Below are 22,525 nucleotides of genomic sequence, written 5' to 3' on the forward strand. Positions count from 1 at the left end.
GAAATCTAGCCACAACCTGATCCCCGGGGAGCCCTGTGGCATCAATTGCCCAGAGGCAATGGGCTGGGCTGTTAGTTTTCCCCATTGGTCAGCCACTGGCCAAGAGGCCTCCTCAGGGGCAGGACTTGTAACCTCCCACACCTCCAGCTCCCAGAAGTCAAGGGTACACCTCCAGGCAAGAGTACAGGTGTGAGCTATTAAGCACCAACACCTACAGCCTGTAGGAGATGGGTGTACCATCCAGTATAGGAGATCTGGGTAAGATACCAACAACATCTATCACACCCCCAGCTATAGACTGAATGTTTGTGCCCTGCAATTCATATGTTAAGGACCTAATCCCCAATGTGGTGGTGTTTGGATATGGAGTCTTTGAGAGGTACCTGGGTTTGAATGAGATCATGGGGTTGCAGCCCTCCATATGAGACTGGTGCCCTTATAATTCTCTTGGCCATGTGAGGATACAGCAAGAAGACAGATGTCTACAAACCAGGAAGCAGGCCCTCACCATCACCCCACCATGCTGGCACCTGGATCTCAGACTTCCAGCCTCCAGAACCTCGAGAAATCAGTGTTTCTTGTTTCAGTCATCCAGTCGATGGAATCTTGTTATGGCAGCGCTAACTGATTAGGAAATCCCCCTTACTTTTTCTCTACAGGTTTTTCACTAGTCTACTTTCACTTTTTAAAAAAACCTTCATAGTTGGACATGAACACAATCAACTAATTCCAATTTTGATCAACAATGTTGAATGCCCAGACTACTTGCTTCCACAGTTAGACAAGCAGTTATTTTGAATTTTCAACACAGAATTTTAGAGACTATAGATGAGGAAACTGAGGCAGAAATAGGATTTATTTTTTCCAGCAAATGTTGGAACAAAACCAAGCCTAAGGCTGCCTAACTTTCAGGCAAGAGCTCTTCTGCCATCCCTCTATTACTCCTTATATCATTGTATTGTAACTATTTTGCTAAGATTTTCTAATTAATCATTATTGGAAGTGACCCTTAAATTCAATGCTTGGAAAAAAAGTTGTGTGCCAGGAATAGTATTCCCTCCTGTGGTTTATGTCTTAGATGAGGACATGGAGTTAAGCCAGGTATAGAACCTACTTAAATCTTACAAAGTTTTAAACCAAACTTGAACCTTCTGGAGTTCATTTATTTATTCTTGGCAACTAGCAGCTTCCTGATTCTTGGAAAGTTGCTGGCTCATTTAAAAGAAAAACTCATGAGATTTCTTGTGCATTGACTAGCTCTTACAAAACAATCTTTTGAAGTGCAAAGTGTAAATGAATAAGAAACAGAAGACTGGAGTTCTAAAATACACATGGATGTGATCATTAAGGGAACAGCACTTTAGGCACAATGCATAACTGTTCTTTGTGCCCTAAACACTGCAGATGTAGTCTTGTGCTCAGCAAAACCCAAGAAAGCTATAATTTTCCCTTTGTTTGGGACTCTACTTAACTATGTGGTGACTTAGGTTAGTGGCAAAGGGCACCAAAGGGAGCATGGCTGGAGCTAAACCCATTCCACTCTCTCTCTCAAGCATTTCTCTTGCAATATGTTCTATGAGTGAGGGTTCTTTCTGCTTCCAAATCCAAACTGGTCCAAGTAACCTGTCATGAAAACAGAGTCTTTAGGCAAAAAGAATGTGGTCATCCAGTCTCATGATCCTTGAGGGACAATTAGAAAGACTGCTTTTCCTGAAGGCACAATACTCTGAAGATTAAATGCCATAGTAGAGGGGACTTCTCAGAACACGGGTGATTTCTTTTAACATAGATAAAACACTTTTGCTTCTAATTTGGCCTTCAGTCATCTAGAAGGCCAACAGGTCTCTACCCTGGTCCACACTGTCCTCTCTCTTAGCACAGGTTCAGCTCAAAGCTCATTAAGATTTCTTACCAGGTTCTTCTGTGTTGTATAGTATTGGGATGACCAAAAAGTTCATTCGGTTGTTTCCTTAAGATGACTTTAGAAGCGCTAGTTATCTTTAACTTCATTCTAAACAAGTTTGTTAGATTATATAGCAACAACTGTCATATCGACCTGCATGGAAAGGACATCAAAATTGGTGAATTTTTGTATTTTTAATATTATAGAGGAAGAAAATGAGCAATATTTTCAGCATATTATGCTTTACTGTTTCAAGAAAGGTAAAAATGCAACTGAAACACAAAAGATTTGTGCAGTGTAGGGAGAGGGTGCTGTCACCGATCAAACATATCAGAAGTGGATTAAGAAGTTTTGTGCTGGAGATTTCTCGCTGGATCATGCTCCACAGTTGAGTAGACCAGTTGAAGTAGATAGTGATCAAATTGAGATATTAATTGAGAATAATCAACATTATACCATGTGGAAGATAGCTGACATACTCAAAATATTCAAATCAAATGTTCAAAATCATTTGCACCAGCTTGATTATGTTAATCAATTTTGATTTCGGGTTCCACACAAGTTAAGTGAAAAAGTCTTCTTGACATTATTCCCAAATGCGATTCTCTACTGAAACATAACAAAAATTTTTCATTTTTTAAAACAAATTATGACAGATGATGAAAAGTGGAACAGAATGTGGAACAAAAGAGATCATGGGGCAAGCAAAATGAACCACCAGTAACCACACCAAAAGCCAATCTTCATCAAAAGAAGATGATGTTGCGTATATGGTGGGATTGGAAGGGAGTCCTCTATTATGAGCTACTTCTGGAAAACCAAACAACGAATTCCAAGTACTGCTCTCAGTTAGACCAAATGAAAGCAGCACTTGATGAAAAGCATCCAGAATTAGTCAACAGAAAATGCATAATCTTCCATCAGGATAATGGAAGACCCCATGTTTCTTTGACGACCAGGCAAAAATCTGCCACATTCACCTAATGATGCATCTTCAGATTTCCATATATTCTGATCTTTACAAAATTCTCTCTTTTTAAGTATAGTTTATTGATTATGCTGTTACAGTTGTCCCAAATTTATTATTTTGCCCCCCTCAGTCCAGTACCCCACTTGCTTCCAGCAATCTATCCCCCCACCTTAGTCCATGTCCATGGGTCATGCATATAAGTTCTTTGGCTTCACCTTTTCCTATATTATTCTTAACATCCCCTGTCTATTTTGTACCAATTATGCTTCTTGGTCCCTGCACCACTTCTTCCTTTCTCCTCCTTCCCCCTCCCAGCAGCTAATCCTCCAAATGATCTCCATGCCCATGGCTCTGTTCCTGTTCTGGTTGTTTTCTTAGTCTGTCTTTGTTTTTATTTATTGATAGTTGTGAGTTTGTTGTCATTTTAATATTCATAGTTTTGATCTTCTTCATTTTCTTAAGTAAGCCGCTTTAATATTTCATATAAAAACAGCTTGGTGATGATGAACTCCTTTAGCTTTACCTTGCCTGGGAAGCACTTTATCTGCCCTTCCATTCTAAATGATAGCTTTCCTCGACAGAGTAATCTTGGTTGTAGGTCCTTGCTTTTCATCACTTTGAATACTTTTTGCCAGGCTCTTCTTCCTTGCAAAGTTTCTTTTGAGAAATCATCTGATGGTCTTATAGGAACCCCTTTGTAGGTAACTCTCTTATTTTCTCTTGATACTTTTAAGTTTCTCTCCTTATCTTTAGCCTTTGGAATTTTAAATACGATGTGTCTTGGTGTGGTCCTCTTTGAGTCCAGCTGTTTGGGACTCTCTGTGCTTCCTAAACTTATATGTCTATTTCCTTCACCAAATTGAGGAAGTTTTCTTTCATTATTTTTTCACATAGGCTTTCAATTTCTTGCTCTTCCTCTTCTCCTTCTGGCACCCCTATAATTCTAATATTGGCACATTTAAAGTTGTCCTGGAGGTTCCTTCCTAAGCTTCTCCTCATTTTTTTCAATTCTTGTTTCTTCATTCTGTGCTGGTTGATTGTTTATTTCTTCCTTATGTTCCAAATCATTGATTTGAACCCCACTTCCTTCCCTTCACCATTGGTTTTGTGTGGATTTTCCTTCATTTCACTTAGCTTAGCCTTCACTTCCTCCCTTATATGTTTGCCATATTCAAGCATATCTATCAAATCTGTGAGCATCTTCATCCCCAATGTTTTGAACTCTGCATCTGTTAGGTTGGATATCTCCTCATCTGTTAGGCTGGCTATCTCCTCGACACTTAGTTCTCCCACTGGAACCTTGACCTGTTCCCTCTTTTGGGCCATACTTCTCTGTCTCCTCAACCTGACAGTCTCCTGTGTTTGCATCTGTGTCTTAGGTAGAACTGTCACACCTGTTACCTTGTAAGGGGCAGAGCCTTAGGTTTTCATCAGTACAGGATGGTCCATTTCACCACATTGTGGCACTGTATGTAGAGGAGGGGTCTGACAGGTAACAATGCCACTTGCTCAGCACTTGCTCCTTTTCCAGGCACTTCTCTCACTTCCTGTATGGGACTGGCACCCCTCTAGCTGTTGCTCTATCCATTGTCCCCAAGGTGGGTGGGTCCGTGGATGTTCTAGGACTCTGGGGCCCTCTAAGCAAGTGGACTCTGCTGAGAGACCAGCAATTTATTCCTCTGCCCCAGCCCCTACTGGTTTTCACAGTCAGAAGCAATGTGGCTTTAATTTCCCCAGTACTGGAACTGTGAGCTGCACCATCTAGTCTGGTGCTGGGAGTGCTCCCTAAGTGTCTGTGCCTCCTTTTTTAAATGTCTTACTATGCTTTTTGCTGGCCTTCCACTGCCATTACCACTGCCTCTGCCGCCACCGCTGCCACCACACTGCTTCCTCTCCACTCCAGCTCTCTGTCCCTCTTACCTGTCTGGATGAGTATTTCTTCTATATACCTTTGTTGGACTTCCATGCAGCTTGATTTTCTGGAACTTCTAGTTGTCTCCAATTTTTAGGTTGTTGTATTCCCTCTTGGTTGTGGAGGGAGACACAGCATGTCTATCTAGGCCTCCATCTTGGCTGGAAGTCTGAATACTTCGTGCCAGCACCTTCTTGGCTGCAAAATTTCTTTTGAGAAATCAGCTGATAGTCTTATGGAAATTCCTTTCCAGGTAACTCTCTGCTTTTCTCTTGCTGCTTTTTAACTTCTCTCTTTACCTTTAACCTTTGGCATTTTAATTATGATGGATCTTCTAGTGGACCTCTTTGGTCCAACTTGTTTGGGATTCTCTGGACTTGCATGTCTACTTCCTTCACCAAATTAGGGAAGTTTCCTTTTGTTATTTTTTCAAATAAGTTTTCAATTTCTTGCTCTTCTTCTTTTTTGGCACTCCTATGATTCAGATGTTGGTATCCTTAAAGTTGTCCCAGAGGCTCCTAATCCTCTCCTCATTTTTTTAATCTTGTTTCTTTATGTTCTGGGTGAATGTTTATTTCTTCCTTTTGTTCCAAATTGTTGATTTGAATCTTAGCTTCCTTCCCATCACTGTTGGTTCCCTGTATATTTTTCTTTATTTCACTTTGTATAACCTTCACTTCTTCCTTTATTTTGTGACCATACTCAATCATTTCTCTGAGCATCCTGATCACCATTGTTTTGAACTCTGCATCTGATATGTTGGTTATCTTAATTTCATTTAGTGCTTTTTCTGGGGTTTCATTCCGTTCTTTCATTTGGGCCATATTTCTTTGCCTCCTCAATTTGGCAGCTTCCCTGTGTTTGTTTCTGTGTATTGGGTAAAGCATTTTGACTCTGTGTCTTGGTAGTATAGCCTAATGTAGTAGGTGTCTTATAGGGTCCAGTGGCACAGCCACCCCTATCACCCAAGCTGGGTACTCAGGTGCACCTTTTGTGTTGGATGAGTATACCCTGTTCTTGTAGTTGAGACTTGGTTGCTGTTGGCAGATCAATGGGAGGATTTATCCAAGCCAATCAGCTACAAGTGTTACTGTGCAAAGCAGGGCTCATTCATGTGGCACCTTGGTGTATGATTGAAGAACTAGTGTTGAGAAAAATTGGTCTTTATTTACAATATTCCAACTTTGGGTAGTTGGGAGCACTCAGCTCAGAGCCCTATTCTCCCACAAGACCCAGGATTTCCCTTGCTCCCCAAAAGGCTATAAGCCAAAACCAAACCCAATAGTCCTCATTCCTTATCTGTAATCTTTCCTTCAGAATCTGGGGTACATTGTCATCAGCCTCCATATAATAGTCCAGAAGAGCATGTGCCATGTTACACTGGACCATGGTGAAGTCCAGGAAAGGCACAAGTCCAAAGAGAGTGTCCTCTCCTTATGTCCCGAGTTCCAAGAGTCCAGATAGAGTCTGGGACTGCAAAGAAGAGTCCTTGGTGGCTTTGGAGTCCACTGGAGCAGGCACGATCAAAGGAGCAGCATGTCTACTCTTCTACCAGCCCAGGCCACATGCTGAATCCTGACTACAAACTTCACAGTTGCTCCTTCTCTTCAGGCAGCATGGCTGAATCCCCTTCTGGCTCACAGCTACTTCCTCTTGGCTCTTCCTCTTCTACACTCACTCTGCCAGCATGGCCCTCTCTCATGGTGGACCACCTCTCCTACAAAGCTATCTAGCTGCTATACCATGGCTCTCTTCCTACACACCATACCTCCTAGCTGACTCCCGTCTATACCCCTCAGACCATGTGGTTTTTCCCCCTTTTATCCTCATGGCTGTCCCTAATTTTAAGTGCTGACCTTGAGCACCCTACATCATTGTTAAGGAAAGTATCTTAAGCCTATCATCTGCCTTTTCCCCCTGGGCTGCAGCGCAGCTATTATCTAGTTACCAACTTGCCATAGGTATGCAAAGTACCTTAAAAGCTATATTATCTCCTTTCCCCATCCCCAAGACTATGAGCTGTGGGGACTTCCCAGAAGGGCCCTGCTCTGTTACATAAGGACGGCTGTGACCACTGACTACCAACCTCCATCTCCTGTGGGGGGTCAGCTGTGCAGAGACAGCGTGGTGGTGCTCTGACATGGGCTGTAGCTGTCCACTGGGTTTGCTGACTGGGGTTTCCTGGATGATGCAGCCAAGGTCAGCCCCAACCTATGTTTTTCCCAAGTCACTCTCCCTGAGCTATAAAGCAATCTGAAATGGTGGCTACTTGTGCTGGGCATGGAAATTCCCAGGCAAAGCCAAACTGTGAATCTAAAATGGCTGATGTTATTGCTAAGACTTGAGCTCACTGAGGCCATCTGTTACTTGTTTGATAGGATTTAGAAAATTTTGAAGCTGGAGCCTGACCAGCCATTAATATGGAAAACCAGCTTGGGTGGGCTGGTAAGTTGGGTGGGTTGAGTCTTTGGGGATCTCCAAGGTGGGTCAAACAGTTAGCAAGGGTGATGGAGTCTCAGATATGCCACCACTTTGCTGGCTCTGCCAGGGGATCGCCCAGAAAAGAGACAATGGTCTCTGCTCACCCCAATGCCAGACACTTCAGTTTCTACCTGTATACCACTGGTGCCCCTCAAGCTGCCACCCAGTCCTGAAGCCCAGAAGGAGAGAGTCTGAGCAAGTGAATACATGTCCAGGTTCTTTAAGATGAACTGCTTGGGGCTCCAGCAATTTCTTCCACCAACTCAATCCCCACTAGTTTTTGCAGCCAGAAGTTATGGGGACTTATCTTGCTGACACTGGAACCCTGAGCTGGAGGCCTCATGTGGGGCTGGGACTCCTGGCTCCTGAGATATCCTTCCTGAATTTTTATCCACTACAGGTGGGTGTGGGACAAGCCTGTTCCGCATCTGTGCCCCTCTGACCCATCTGTAGTTTAATTCTGTAGTTGTCAGACTTCCATTCAACTAAATTTTTGATGGTTCTGGCTGATGGTTGTTCTATATTTTAGTTGTAATTTTAATGTGTTTATGTGAAGAAGTGATCCATGTCTACCTACACCACCATCTTGACCAGATCTCCTTGATCTTTACAAAATTCTCTTAATGGTAAACATTCCAATTCTCTGGAAGACTGGAAAAGGCACCTGGAACAATTCTTTGCTCAAAAAAAAAAAAAAAAGATTTGGGAAGATGGAATTATGAAGTTGCCTGAAAGATGTCAGAGGATAGTGGAACAAAATGGTGAATATGTTGTTCAATAAAGTTATTGGGGAAAATAAAAGATATTTCATTTATTTTTACTTAAAAACTGAATGAATCTTTTGGCCAACCCAATAGAAAAAATAGTCCCCTTTCTTAATATCTGGTCTACCTGTTGAAGCAAAGAGCAAATATAAGCAGTTGTCTAATGCCTGGAAACTCAGTTTTGGTTATTCTAGCCAATTGGTTCCCAATTCACCATACATATAACTCTTTTTCAGCATGACCCAGGGAGGGTATTTTAAATTCTCCCTCCACCTCAACCCTCCCACACAACTATAACAAATTTCCAAGACAATTTTCAATTCTGTTCACAAGCTCTTAAACATCTTGTCTCCCTACTGTTTTGAAAGATGGCTGATACAACATAGCTGAGAACATAGAGCACAGACTTTGGAGTCAACTGACCTAGGGTTAAACCCTAGCTCTGCTCCTCATTAGTTTCATGGCCTTGGGTAAGTTACTCAACATTTCTAAGCCTGAGTTTCCTCATCTGAATACCAGAGTAACACTGGTTAGCTTGCCTGGTAGTTACAAAGGTCAAATGAGTTAATGTTCAAAAATGACCAGCCTATAATAAGTGCTCAAAAACTGGGAACAATTACAATTATTACCATTTTAGTGATATTGGCTCTTCATTACAGGTTGTGCAAGAGCACCCAAATCTTTTTTTTAAGGATTTTATTTATTTACTTTTAGAGAGAGGGGAAGAGAGGGAGAGAAACATTGGTCGGTTGCCTCTCATACATACCCTGACTAGGGATCTAATTTGCAAGCCAGGCAGGTGCCCTTACCAAGAATTAACTGGCTACCTTTCCACTTTGCAGGAAGATGCCCAACCACACCTGTCGGAGTGCACCCAAATCTTCCTGAAGGCACTCTGCCAGCAGCTGGGGCCAACTTCTGAACTGTTGCTGTGAGCTGGTACCACTGGACCCTGTTGCACTTTCTCTCCTCTTGCCCTCTCAACACAGCCACAGGGAGGAGAGCTTAGATTCCTGAAAGGCTGAAATGACTTTCTCAAGGGTTCCAAAGCTGGGGTAAGCCCTCCTGAGTAAGGAGACACTGGAATTAGCACTTCTTAATTTTTATTCCTCCAGGTTTTGAGTGGAGATGGGGGACTATTTTGAAGCATCAGCTCTTTTCCTTCTCCCAGCCCACTTCTCCATCTCTGTCTTTAAAAAATACCAGTCCTTTGACTGCTGAATAATCTAGTTCCCACCAGAGATGCTAGACAAATTTCCAGGTATTTCCAGCTATATATTAGGCACCTGGCATGTGAACCAGAAGTTTGGAAAGGGGGTAAAAGATAGAGACCTAGATTTAGATTTGTCTTAGTCAGTTTGTACTGCTATAACAAAAATGCCATAGACTAGTCAATTAAGCAGCAAACTTTTATTTCTCACAGTTCTGGAGACTGAGAAATAAATCCAAGGTCAAGGAACTGGCAAATCTGGTGTCAGGTAAGAGCTCATTTCCTGGCTTGTAGGCAGCTGTTTTCTCCCTGTATCCTCACATAGCAGAGAGAGGGAGCTAACTCTCTTCCCCATTTTACAAGAACCATAATACTATCATGGGTTCCACCTTCATGGCCTAATTACTCCCAAAGACTCCACCTCCTAATCTTTCACATTAGGGCTGTCCTATAAGAATTTGGGAGAGATGGATTCAGTCCATAGCAGATATCCTCCACCTGAGCTGTTAATTGAACCCTCAGGTGTGGGTACAGCCTCTGAGGTGAGAATAGAGCTAATAGATCATATGTAAAATGTAATAGGATATAACAGTATGTACCATCCAAGAAAACTTTGAAAAAGAACAATAATGAGGGAAGAGTTTACCCTAGATGTTAAAGCATACTGTAAAACTAGTTTGAAAAAGTTCTAGCACAGTTCCTAATAAAACAAAATAGGCAGCACAGACATAATAACTTCATATGTGATCGGTACATGACACCAGGTTACATACTTAGATAGTTATTTGAAAAATCTAAGTATTGAGGCAGAAGCAGTTAGTGCTTACCAAGTATTCTAGGATGCACCCCCACCCCCCACCCCTCAGTTGGAAGCAAAAGGTTGAGATGGTGGAACTATAGGCAGAGCAGCCTTGGTCCCTGAGTCACCACTTAAAGGTACATAACTCAGGAATGCCCCTGACTGGTACTGGGCTTGATGTTAGTGAGAATTAAGGCTTTGTTGTGTTAAGCATTGAGATTTCAGGGTTTGACAGTTGTAGTAGCTAGTGTTAATTATCTCAGACACAACACCTTCACATTTTACACCACATTTCAAAATCAAAATAAATTCTAATTAGAATTTTAAAAAAAATATTAAAACATGGAAGAAAATCAAGATAAATGTTTATTCAATTGCTGGATGGGGTTTGTTTAGGCCTAAACGCAATAGAAAAGATTACAGAAGGAAAAAAAAATACATAGTTTAACTGCATAAAAATTTTAAATTCTGTTTAAAGCACATTTGAGTTTAAAAGCAGAATTGAATAACAAATAAGAAGGGTATACTTGCAGCAAATATGATGAGTTAATATCCTTAATATATTGTATAAAGATGAGGCCAGGGGAGAGACAAAGGATTATCTGAAGCAAAGCTTTAATCATAGCTGTCTTGTCCTTATTCCCAAAATGTTTCTGAGTTTCATTTCTGCCAATTGGTGTGCGATCTGTACATGCAAACTGTATTTAACATTGGCTCAAACCCAACCGCATTAGTAGAGACAATCTGCCACAAAGAAAAGATCATTATAATGCTTCATGCAGCCAAATGTCCATAATGTTTCTAGTATGTGCTATTGGAAGTTCTCCACATGTCTGGTCCCCTCTGTTGCTGCAAGAAATTTAGAGCTGGTTATGCCCCATCCCGCTTATTGGGAGCTCAAGAGTAATAGCTAGATTTTCCCTAGAAACAGAGCTGGAGCAGACAATGAAGAAATTTGAGGTCATTAAAAAAAATAATTCTACCTGTATTCATTTGGTCATTAAGTTACATTATTGAGCCTATTACCTGGTGCTAGTCACTTTCTATATATTACTTTATTTAATCCTTGCACCAATCCTACATCTGGGTATTTTTTTAGCCTCTTTTTCAAATAAGGAAATTGAGGTCAAATAGGTGAAATAGCTTGGCCAACATTATCCAAGGAACTGGCAGAGCCAGGATGTGAAGCACAGTGTGTTTGATTACAAGGACATGTACCTGACCCCTGCTCACACTGCAAAGGATAAATACTGAGGCAAGGATAGGACTTCTTCTGCCAGCTATGATCTGTCCTAAAACAACTAAGGAAAAGCCAGAAAAAATGTGAAACAATAGTTACAAGATATTGGAAAAAGAGAAATAGTGATTCTTGTGAGCCCTGTGATTGCCCCACCTAGCTGCCCAGAGAGGCTGCAGACCACACTGAAGGCAAGGGGAACCCAGGCAGCACCCAGCAATCTCCCGAGTTGAGGAGATGAAGTTGGCATGCCAAAGTCACTAGAATTCAAAGGCCAGAAACTGGAAAATAGAGGGCTACACTTAGAAAGAGAGCTCTGAAGATCTGTAAAAGTCCTCTTTGAGTCTTTAGCTAAGTTCCGATCAGTATATATGTGTGGAAAAAATCCAAGACCAAGGAAAAAAACTAGAGAAAAAAATTCCTGGAGCTCACACAGGCTGAAAATGGTTCTTATTTTCAACAGCCAGATTTGAAAACTTCAGAATTCATGGGCATTGGGTAAAGTACCAGGAAAGGTTTTGTCTCATTTGGGAGACAGAATTAGCCCTAACATAAATGTGTTCTGGTTCAGCCCTAAGTAACTTAAGAGTAAGACCTGAAAAAAAATCAAACTCTTCTTAATTAACTTAGGTGCATCTCAGAATAAAGTTTGATAATTTTATAGAAATAAAAAATATACATTCAGCATCAAACGAGGTAAAATTCACAATGTCTGACATCTAATAAAAATTAGGTGTGGAAGTTGTAGAAGAATACAATACATAATGAGGAAAAAAACAATCAATTAAAACTGACCCAGAAATGACACAGACAATAGAATTAATAGATAAGGATATTAAAGCAGTTATTTTAACAGCATTCCATGTATTTGAGTAGCTAAAGGAAAGATTGAACATGCTTAATAGAAATAAAGAATATTTTTTAAAAGACCTAAATCACGTATTTAGAAATAAAAAAATAAAAAAATAACAACTACAATGCCTGGTATGAAAAATTAACTGGATTGGATTAGACATGGTGGAGAAAAGAATAATGAACTCAAAGACACAGGAATAGAAACTATCCAAAATAAAAAACTGAGAGAAAAAAAAGGCTGGAAAAACAAACAAACGACAAACAAACAGAACATCAGTGAGCAGTGAGACAACTTCAAGAAGCCTAATATGTAGGTAATTGAAATTCTTACGAAAGGAAAGGACAATAAAAATGTTGAAGAAATAAAAACAATGAGAATTATATACTCACGTTTCCAAAAAGCTCAACAAACTCCAAGTCAAAAAGAAAAAAGAAAAAATACACCACATACCTCATAATTGATTGCTTAAAATGGTATAACTAAAAATTCTACAAAGAACATAAAATAAAATTTAAAAATGTGCAACTAATTCAAAAGAAGGCAGAAAAATAATAAAAACAAAACATCCCAAATGTTAGATTTAAACCCAACAATGGTTTTTCTATTATTATATTAAAGGTATATGGTTTAAATTCCCCCAGAAAAGGGTAGAGGTTTTCAGGTTGGATAAATAAAGCCAACTTCAACTATCTGCCAACAAGAAACCTACCTGAAATATAAAAACAGAGATAGATTAAAAACTAACTGAATAGTAAAGCATATACCATGCTGCATTAAATTCTTAGGGTTGCCATAACAAGTTACCACAAACTTGGTAACTGAAAACAGCAAGTTTATGTTGGAGGCTAGAAGCCTGAAATCAAGGTGTTGGCAGGACCATGAGCCCTCTGAAGGCTCTGAAGAGGAATTCTTTGTTCTCCTTTCAGCTTCTGGTGGCTCTGGGTCGTTTCTTGGCTTATACCAGCATCACTCTAATATCTGTCTTTCACTTCATGCAACCTCCTTGTGTCACTTTGTCCTTTTCTGTCTCTTATAAGGATGCTGTAATTGGATTTAGGGACCATTCTAATCCATATGATGACATCTTGATCCTTACCTTAATTACTTCTGCAAAGACCCGATTTCTAAATAAGTTTGTGTTCTGAGGTCCCAGATAGACATGAATTTGCAGTGGAGAAACACTATTCAACCCACCACACATGCTAACACTAATAAAAAAAGAAACCTGGGGTAGCTGTATGGATACCAGACAAAATAGATTTCAGAGCAGCAAATACGTTCAGAGATTAATAATATCATTTGATATTGATACAGGGGCAAATTAATCAAAATGCATAATAATTCTAAAAATATACTTAAAAACAGAATTTCAAAATATGTGAAGCAAAAACTGATAGAACTACAATGACAAATATACAAATTCTCAATTATACCTGAAGATTTTAACACCCCTGTCTCAATAATTGAGAAAATGAGTAGAAAAATAATCTGTATAACATAGAAGCACTGAAAAGTACTATAAAGAAACTTGACTTAATTGATATTTATAGAACATCCTATCTAACAGCAGGATCATGTACATTCTTCTCAAGTGTACATAGAACATTTACCAAGATAGACCATATCAGGGCTATAAAATAAGTTTCAATCACTTTAAAAAGAGTCAGTTCATATAAAGTATATTCTATGACTAAAAGAAATTAAATTAGAAATCAATAACAAATGTTTCTGGAAAAATATTCAAATATTTGGAAACTAAATAACACACTTATATATAGCACACAGGCCAAAATAGAAATCAGGGGGAATTAAAGAGTATTTTGAACTAAATAAAATAAAAGCACAACATATTGAAATTTGTGGGATCCAATTAAAGCACTAGTTAGAGAGAAATTTAGAACACTAAATGCCCATATTAGTAAAGAAGAATCTCAAGTCTGCGATGTGAGCCTCCATCTTAAGAAACTATGGGGAAAAGAAGAGCAAGATGAACCCCCCAAAAGCCAAAGTCAATAAAATTCATAACAGAAGAAAATAGAGAAAAGTCATTGGTACCAGATGCTCAATATTTAAAATGTCAACAAAATTGATAACCTGCTGACTAGAATGAACAGGAGAAATAATAGAACAAATTGCCAATATTAGAAATGAGAAAGAGGTATCACTCTAGATTCTACAGATACTAAAAGAATAAGAACCATTAATCTGGGTAGTCCAATGACTATTAAAGAAATTTAATTTTTAGATAAAAACATTCCCATACACACAAAACAAACTCTAGGTTTAGACAGCTTTACTGGTGATTTCTGTCAAAATTTAGGGAAAAAAAGAAATAATACCAATTCTACACAAACTTCTAGAATATTAAAAAGGAAGGAATATTTTTCAACATATTCTATGAGGTAGGCATTATTACATTGATACCAAAATCAAACAAAGGTATTAGGAAAAAAATAGAGAATTACCAGCCTAAATCCCTAACAAATATAGAAAAAAAATTATAGAACATTTGATCTAGCAATATATAAAAGGCATAATACATCACAATAAGTGGGGTTTATTCCAGTAATATAATATTGTTTGAACATTAAAAAAGCATTGAACATGGAGGCTAACACACACAGGAGACTTCTGGCTAACATGGAGGCCTAGACTGAGATGCTCCATCTTCCTCCACAACTAAGAAGGAATATAACTACCGCAAAACCAGAAATAACCAGAAATTCCAGAAAATAAATGGAAGTTCAGCGTATGAAGTTATAAAGAAGTGGTGCTTGTCTGGATGGGTAGGAGGGGCGAAGTGGGGTGGAGAGGTCAAGCTGTGCTGGCAGGGGCATCAGCGGCGATGGTGGCAGGATGGCGGTAAGCACAGACACCCATATTTAAGGGGAGGCCAGAAGCACCTGGGGAGCACTCCCAGCTGCAGACCAGACCTGACAGCTTGTGATTCCAATGCCAGGGAAAGCAGACCCCCATTGTCTTAGACTGTGAAAGCTGGAGAGAGTGGGGATGGAGGAAGAAGCTCGTGGTCCCTCAGCGGAGAGTAAACAGCAAGAATCCATCTTGGACCCCCACCTCCACACAAAACTCCACAAGCTGGGGGTAAGGGTCGCCTGGTAGTGACAAGTGCACGGGGCTCCACCCCTTATAGCATAGGAGGTGTGAAAGCCCCGCCCCCAGGAAGCAAAGGTAAGCACAAAACTGTCAGGATGGCACAGATCATGATAGAGATCCCAATCATGAAGCTGACCAGACAGCAAATATCTAATCTAACGAAGCAGCAGATAGGAAATCTTTCTGAGGCATAGTTCAGAGCTTTGGTTAGAAGAATGCTTACACCTGACAGCAGATCTTAAACAAGATGGGGAAGAAAAGAAGGCTAGTCCTGCTGAAATGAACAAAAACACATACAAAACTAGCGGTGAGGGAAAGAAAACCAGGGATCAAATCAACAAATTAGAACATAGGGAAGGAACAAACAGTCAACCAGTGCAGGAAGAGGAAACAAAAAGTGAGGAAAATGAGGAGAGGCTCAGAAACCTATGGGACAGCTATTAGCAGGCCAACATCTAAATCACAGGGTTGCCAGAAGGCGAAGAAGAAGAACTAGAAATTGAAAAATTATGTGAAAAAATAATGAAGCAGAACTTCCCTAACCTGGGGAAGGAAATAGAGTTACAAGATCTAGGAAACACAGAGAGTTCCAAAAAAACTGGATCCTGGGAGAACCACACCAAGATACATTATAATCAAAATGTCAAAAATTAAGGATAAAGAATCTTAAAAGCAGCAAGAGAGAAGAAGAGAATTATGTACAAAAGGGTCCCAATAAGACTATCACCTGATTTCTCAAAGGAGACCCTGCAGGCAAGAAAGGACCAGCAAGAAATATTCAAAGGAATGAAAATCAAAAACCTACAACCACGAATACTCTATCCAGCGAAGCTATCATTTAGAATAAAAGGGCAGAGAAAGTGCTTCCCGGACAAAGTAAAACTGAAGGAGTTCATTAGATTCAAACCACTGTTATATGAGATGTTAAAGGAACTGGTTTAGAAGAAGGAAGATCAAAACTATAAACATTAAAATGAAAACTGTATCACAACAACCAATAACAGAAGCTAGGGAATTGAAACAAAGACAAACTAAGTAGGCAACGGGAGTGGAAAAAGAATTATAGGTATGGTGAACATATTACGGGGAGGTCAACAGAGAGGGGGAAGGGGGAAAGGGAGGGAGATGATGCAGTAATTAAGCATAGTAGGAGGGAATGGAGTAGACAGGAAGAGGTTGAGAAGAATTATATGCACAACCAATGGGCATGGGCTAAGCGGGGGGAACAACTGGAGGGAGGGGGTCACTGGGTGGAGGGGAGCAGAGGGAAAAGAAATTGGGTCAACTGTAACAGCATAATGAATAAAACATAGTTTTTTTAAATGTAAAACGATTAAGCGCACCAATCAAAAGACATAGGATAGCTGAACAGATAAGAGAATATGATCCCAATATATGCTGTCTATAAGAGACCCACCTCAGAACAAAATATCTACACAGACTGAAAGTTAAGGGATAGAAAATAATTTTTCAAGCAAATGGAAATGAAAAAATAAAGCTGGGATAAAAATACTTATATTGTTACAGAGTGGGGTTCCCAAATAGATGGGAGGGGCTTTGACTCTAGAATGGTGATGAAAAGCTTACAGGGCCTACGTAAAATTCTACAAATGGCCACAATTAGTCACCCTGCCCACTACATCACAAGACACAGTCAGGGATTTAAAAATAAGGTGGCAGGCATTCTTGGGAGGAAGAGAACCACACAGTTTGCAAGGAGGTAGAGGAGGAGAACAATGAGGCTTTGAAAGGGAAGGGAAAGCTCCGTGAAGTTTACAAGGAGACTGGAAACTCCACATGATTCTGAATTAAGACCTGGAGAACATCGTAACACAGGCAAAACCTCCCCAATCAGGCTTGAATGATTGGGAGCTGCTGGTAAGACTGAACTGTGTCTAGGAAGTAGGAAAACAGTATCTCTGACTTTTCTAAAACTAACCTAGTTTGGCAGAAGGAGGCAGAACTATGCGTTTGTGGGTGTTTTAAAGAGAATAAGACTTAACGGCAGAAATCTGACATTAGTCTAAATCTGTATAACCTTTAAATAAACAATTCCTTTTCTTTTCACCAAACTATGGTATTGAGAATTTTGCTTTTGGCTGTGGTCCATAAGGCCCCTAATAACTGAGCAGCCTGTGGGTTCTGTTACAATATCAAAAAAAAAAAAAAAAAAAAAACAGATTTCACAACAAAGGTTATAACAAGAGACAAAGAAGGATAATTCATAATTCTTAAAAGAACAATCCATAAAAAAGATATAACCCTTGTAAACATATGTGAACCCAACATAGGAGCACCCAAATTTATAAGGAAAATCATTGAGGACTTCAAGAGGATATCGACAGCAACACATTCATAGTAGGGAATTTTAACATTCTATTGTCAACAATGGACAGATCTCCCAAGTAAATAAACACCAAGGATATTGTGATACAAAACAACACTAGATCAAATGGACTTAGTTCATGTATACAGAACATTTTACCCCAAAGAATCAACATACACATTCTTTTCAAATGCACACAGAACATTTTCAAAGATAGATCTCATGGTAGGACACATAACAAGCCCCCCAAAATTCAAGAAAATTTAAATTATATCAGGCATATTCTCAGATCACAATGGCTTGAAACTAGAAACCAACCTCAAGAAAAAAACTCAAAAACATTCAAATTCATGGAGACTGAACAACATGCTATTAAATAATGATGGGGTAATAATGACGTCAAGGAAGAAATCAAAAAGTTTCTGGAAACAAATGAAAATGAACACAAAACAGCCCAAAACCAGCAAAGGCAGTCCTGAGAGGGAAGTTCAGAACAATACAGGCCTACCCAAAAAAGATATAAGAATCTCATATAAACAACTTAACCCTACATCTCTAAGAACAAGAGGAACAACAACAAACAAAGCCCAGAACAAGTACAAGGAAGGAAATAATTACGATCAGAGCAGCATTAAATAACATAGAGACTAAAAGAACAATTCAAAGGATTGATAAAGCCAAGAGCTGGTTATTTGAAAAGATAACAAAATTGACAAGCCTTTAGCCAGACTCATGAAGAAAAGGAGAGAGAGAACCCAAATGAATAAAATCAGACACAAAAGAGGAGAAATTACTACCAATATCACAGAAATACAAAGGATTATAAAAAATTACTACAAACAGCTATATGACAAGAAATTTGACAACCTGGATGAAATGGACAAATCCCAAAAAACACATATTCTCCAAAACTGAATTTTTAAAAAGCAGAAAACCTGAATAAACTGATAACAACTAGTGAAATTGAATCATTAATCAAAAAACTCCTGGCACACAAAAGGCCTGGATTGGATGGCTTCAGAGGTGAATTTTACAAAACATTTAGGAAAGAACTAACTCCTATCTTTCTCAAATTTTTCCAAAAAAATTCAAGTGGAGGGAAGACTCCCAAACTCTTTCTATGAGGCCAGTATTACTCCAATTCCAAAACCAGGTCAAGACACAACAAAGAAAGAAAACTACAGGGGGCCCGCACGAGGCCAGTTGCTAAGCAAGGGGCGCTTCGGTCAACTGCCACCTTGGCCACGGCGACAGGAAATTTATTTCTATCCGGAGGCTTCCGCCATGCCTCACATCGACAACAACGTCAAACTGGACTTCAAGGATGTCTTGTTGAGGCCCAAACGCAGTACCCTTAAGTCTCGAAGTGAGGTGGATCTCACAAGATCCTTTTCATTTCGCAACTCAAAGCAGATGTACACTGGGATCCCCATCATTGCTGCCAATATGGATACTGTGGGTACCTTTGAGATAGCCAAGGTTCTCTGTAAGCATTTGGCTGCCAGCTCAGGCACAGGCTCTTCTGACTTTGAACAGCTGGAACAAATCCTGGAAGCTATCCCCCAGGTGAAATATATATGCCTGGATGTGGCAAATGGCTACTCTGAACACTTTGTTGAATTTGTAAAGGCTGTACGGAAGCACTTCCCTGAACACACCATCATGGCAGGGAATGTGGTAACAGGAGAGATGGTGGAAGAGCTGATCCTCTCTGGGGCTGACATCATCAAAGTGGGAATTGGACCAGGCTCTGTTTGCACCACTCGGAAGAAAACTGGAGTTGGGTATCCACAGCTCAGTGCAGTGATGGAGTGTGCAGATGCTGCTCATGGCCTCAAAGGCCACATCATTTCAGATGGAGGCTGCAGCTGTCCTGGTGATGTTGCCAAGGCTTTTGGGGCAGGGGCTGACTTTGTGATGCTGGGTGGCATGCTGGCTGGGCACAGCGAGTCAGGTGGTGAGCTCATCGAGAGGGATGGCAAGAAGTACAAGCTCTTTTACGGAATGAGTTCTGAAACAGCCATGAAGAAGTACGCTGGGGGCGTTGCTGAGTACAGGGCCTCAGAGGGAAAGACGGTGGAGATGCCTTTCAAAGGGGATGTGGAACATACCATCAGAGACATACTTGGAGGCATCCGTTCCACATGTACCTATGTAGGAGCAGCTAAGCTGAAGGAGCTGAGCCGGAGAACTACCTTCATCTGTGTCACCCAGCAGGTGAATCCAGTCTTCAGTGATGTGAGCTAGGCATCAGCAGTTCTTCCCTCCCAAGGCACCAGTACCTCACGACAGGGCCTCCCAAGTGGGCCCTTCACTCATCCCAGCTACTATGACTATTACTTGGTCGTCTCTCTCCTGAGAGTTCCTGCAGTAATGCTATGTTTCTCTGTCTCCACCCACAAAATGCCAAGGACACTCACTGGGGAGGAAGCAAGGAAGGCAGGCTGAGAAAATGAAGCTAAGATAATCAAATGGGAATCTGGGGACCCAGCTCCTGAAGATTATTGAAAGAAAAAGACTGATTCATACGTGTTTTATGTATGGCCATGGTTAAGAGGTAGGCTTTTAGAATCATGTTTTGCTAATCAGCTTCATTAAATAGGATCTTTGAATACCTAAAAAGCACAGAAGTGTTTACATATTTTAATTATCTTTATAAAGAGAGATCCCAATGACTGCAAAGAGATTCTGGGGCTTTCTGCACAAGCCTGGCATCTGTATGTTGCTCCAGGGCAAGTGTAGGTGGAGGCGGTACTGACCTAGTGGAGTCAAGGACAATGAGTACTTTTACCATGAAGCATCTCCAGTCTAGTGCTCCCCCCCCACCCCCCCACCCCCCCGCAGGTAATCTGGCAGCATGAGAATTTACACAGAGTATATATTCTGGCATGAGGACACAGATATTTTCAGAATAACAAAAGGAAATTTCTCATCCAGGTTCTCAGCCCTGGCAGTCATTCGGGCACATCTGAACAGCACTTTCCAAGGGAAGTAAAAGGGCAAAGGAATTTGTTTAGATCTGGAGAGGCCACTTCTGTTTCTAAGGAATGATCTACACCGACCTTACAGAAGACTTGATTCCCATTCTCTAATACCAACACAGTGGTTTAACAAATCCAAAGTTTAATTATCAAGCATTACAAAGTAATTTTGGCAATGTAGGCAGGAAACTCAAGCTTGGGCTTCCCCTTTTATTTCCACTAAACTGCCTGTAAAGGTGAGGAAGGAGACAGGCTGGATGCAGACGGCATTCCAGTCCTATCACAAGAGTCTATATGGTCATGGGAAGGGACAGACACAGCACTGGGGCTAGAAGGGGGGAGGAATTCATAGAAGGTGGGGATTAGGGTGTCAAACTTTGTCTTCTCATAGTTTTCCAGAGACTCCTGCAGAGAAAGGAGCAGGGAGATCCTATCATCATCTAGAACATTGCCTAAGCCCTCTATATTCTGGAGCACAGGTGTTTCTGTCTTGTTCTGCCCCACCCCCTTCCTTCCCCAGCTTTCTGTTCTTCCCTACTCACCATTCCTTCCCTCTGGCCATTTTCTTCCTCATCAGAGTCCAAAACCAAGTCCCCTATGGTAATCACAGGGCTGCACAGAGATGGAGGACACACTGCAGGAAGGAAACCAGAGTCAAAGTACTCTTCTAGGTGAACATAGGCCCTTCAGAGTCCTCAAGCCCTGACTGGTGTAGCTTGGTTGGGTGTCCTCTCTGAGTCAAAGGTCGCTGGTTCGATTCCAAGTCAGGGCACATGCCTGGGTTGCAGCTTCAGTCCCCAGAAGGGGACTGTGAGAGGCAACTAATCAATGTTTCTCACATCAATGTTTCCCTCTCTTCCTCCCTTTCCCTCGCTATAAAATAAAATAAAAGTCCTCAAGAGGGCAGGCTGATCCAGTCCTGACTCAATATACCTACCTGGCTTCCTGGCCTTAGGAGATGATAATGACAGTCTTAGGGGCTCCAGGGAGCAATCCCAGCAATTCCTGGGGTGGGAGCGAGCAAAGAAGATAGGGTGAAGGGAAAGCAAGCAAATGGTGTGCTGTTAGGAGGGACAAGGAACTGTTCACTCACTCCTTTTGCTCCGAGGCAGAGAAGTCAACTGGGTTCTCCTTCACAGCCCTGCTGTCCAAGGTCTGGGATGGACTCCTAGATGTTCCAGTGGAGGTCGCTCTCATGCCAACGTCACCTGCTGGAACTGCCACATGTGTCTCTTGTTCTTCTCTGTTGTCAGGTTTAGATATGACCTGAGTTGGTGAACCCAGATTCCTAAAGGGTAATAGCGTGGCTGTGGGGCGCTCCTTATTGCCTACCCTAGTGGTTGCCCGCTGAGACTGGATTCTTCGCTGGCCTAGAGGGGCCAGATTGAAGTGGTGGCCAACCAATGATTCTGGGTGCTTCCTTGAGGCTGGTCCCTGAGGAAGGTGTGGGCCAGGCTTGGCTTTTGGCAGAGGATAGTGGAGTGCTGGTCTTGGTTGCTGAGGAGGACTTGGCTCCATGGGCTCTGTCATGTTCACTGAATTAGTAACCAAGCACTCTGAAAAGAAAACAATGTTCCTTATAAAGAACAAGTCAACTCAAAAAAAAAAAAAAAAAGAAAGAAAACTACAGGCCAATATCACTGATGAACATAGATGCTAAAGTCCTCAACAAAATATTGGCAAACAGGATCCAGCAACACATTAGAAAGATCATATACAACGATCAAGTGGGATTCATCCCTGGGATGCAAGGATGGTTTAATATTTGCAAATCAATAAATGTAATACACCACATAAACAAAATAAAAGAAAAAAACCACATGATCATATCAATAGATGCTGAAAAAGCATTTGATAAAGTTCAACATCCATTTATGATAAAAATGCTCAGGAAAGTGGGAATAGAGGGAGAATATCTCAACATAATAAAAACCATATATGAGAAACCTGAAGTCAACATCATACTCAATGG

General features: G+C 40.8%; 2 protein-coding genes across 3 annotated transcripts; one reads left to right on the top strand and one right to left on the bottom strand.

Moving 5' to 3' along the window:
- The first annotated feature begins 18,792 nt into the window (after positions 1 to 18,792).
- Positions 18,793 to 20,372, top strand: LOC150015700 (GMP reductase 2-like). The gene is made up of 2 exons (XM_090270047.1): positions 18,793 to 19,789; positions 19,984 to 20,372. Exons 1-2 carry the CDS (start codon positions 18,857 to 18,859, stop codon positions 20,026 to 20,028), a joined length of 978 nt encoding a protein of 325 aa, XP_090126173.1. The 5' UTR covers positions 18,793 to 18,856; the 3' UTR covers positions 20,029 to 20,372.
- Positions 20,373 to 20,678: 306 nt separating this feature from the next.
- On the bottom strand, positions 20,679 to 22,135 carry LOC150015701 (TERF1-interacting nuclear factor 2-like). Of its 2 annotated transcripts, XM_090270049.1 has the most exons (5): positions 21,886 to 21,950; positions 21,647 to 21,796; positions 21,491 to 21,558; positions 21,096 to 21,187; positions 20,679 to 20,958 (listed from the first exon to the last, which is right to left on the bottom strand). In XM_090270049.1, exons 2-5 carry the CDS (start codon positions 21,748 to 21,750, stop codon positions 20,773 to 20,775), a joined length of 450 nt encoding a protein of 149 aa, XP_090126175.1. In that variant the 5' UTR covers positions 21,751 to 21,796; positions 21,886 to 21,950; the 3' UTR covers positions 20,679 to 20,772. The 2 variants fall into 2 exon arrangements, with proteins under 2 accessions (XP_090126175.1, XP_090126174.1); XM_090270048.1 differs by having other exon boundaries at positions 21,647 to 22,135.
- Between the last annotated feature and the right edge of the window lie 390 nt (positions 22,136 to 22,525).

This window comes from Furipterus horrens, unplaced genomic scaffold (assembly GCF_987537825.1).
Source record: "Furipterus horrens unplaced genomic scaffold, mFurHor1.1.pri manual_scaffold_3, whole genome shotgun sequence".
Classification (NCBI taxonomy): domain Eukaryota; kingdom Metazoa; phylum Chordata; class Mammalia; order Chiroptera; family Furipteridae; genus Furipterus; species Furipterus horrens.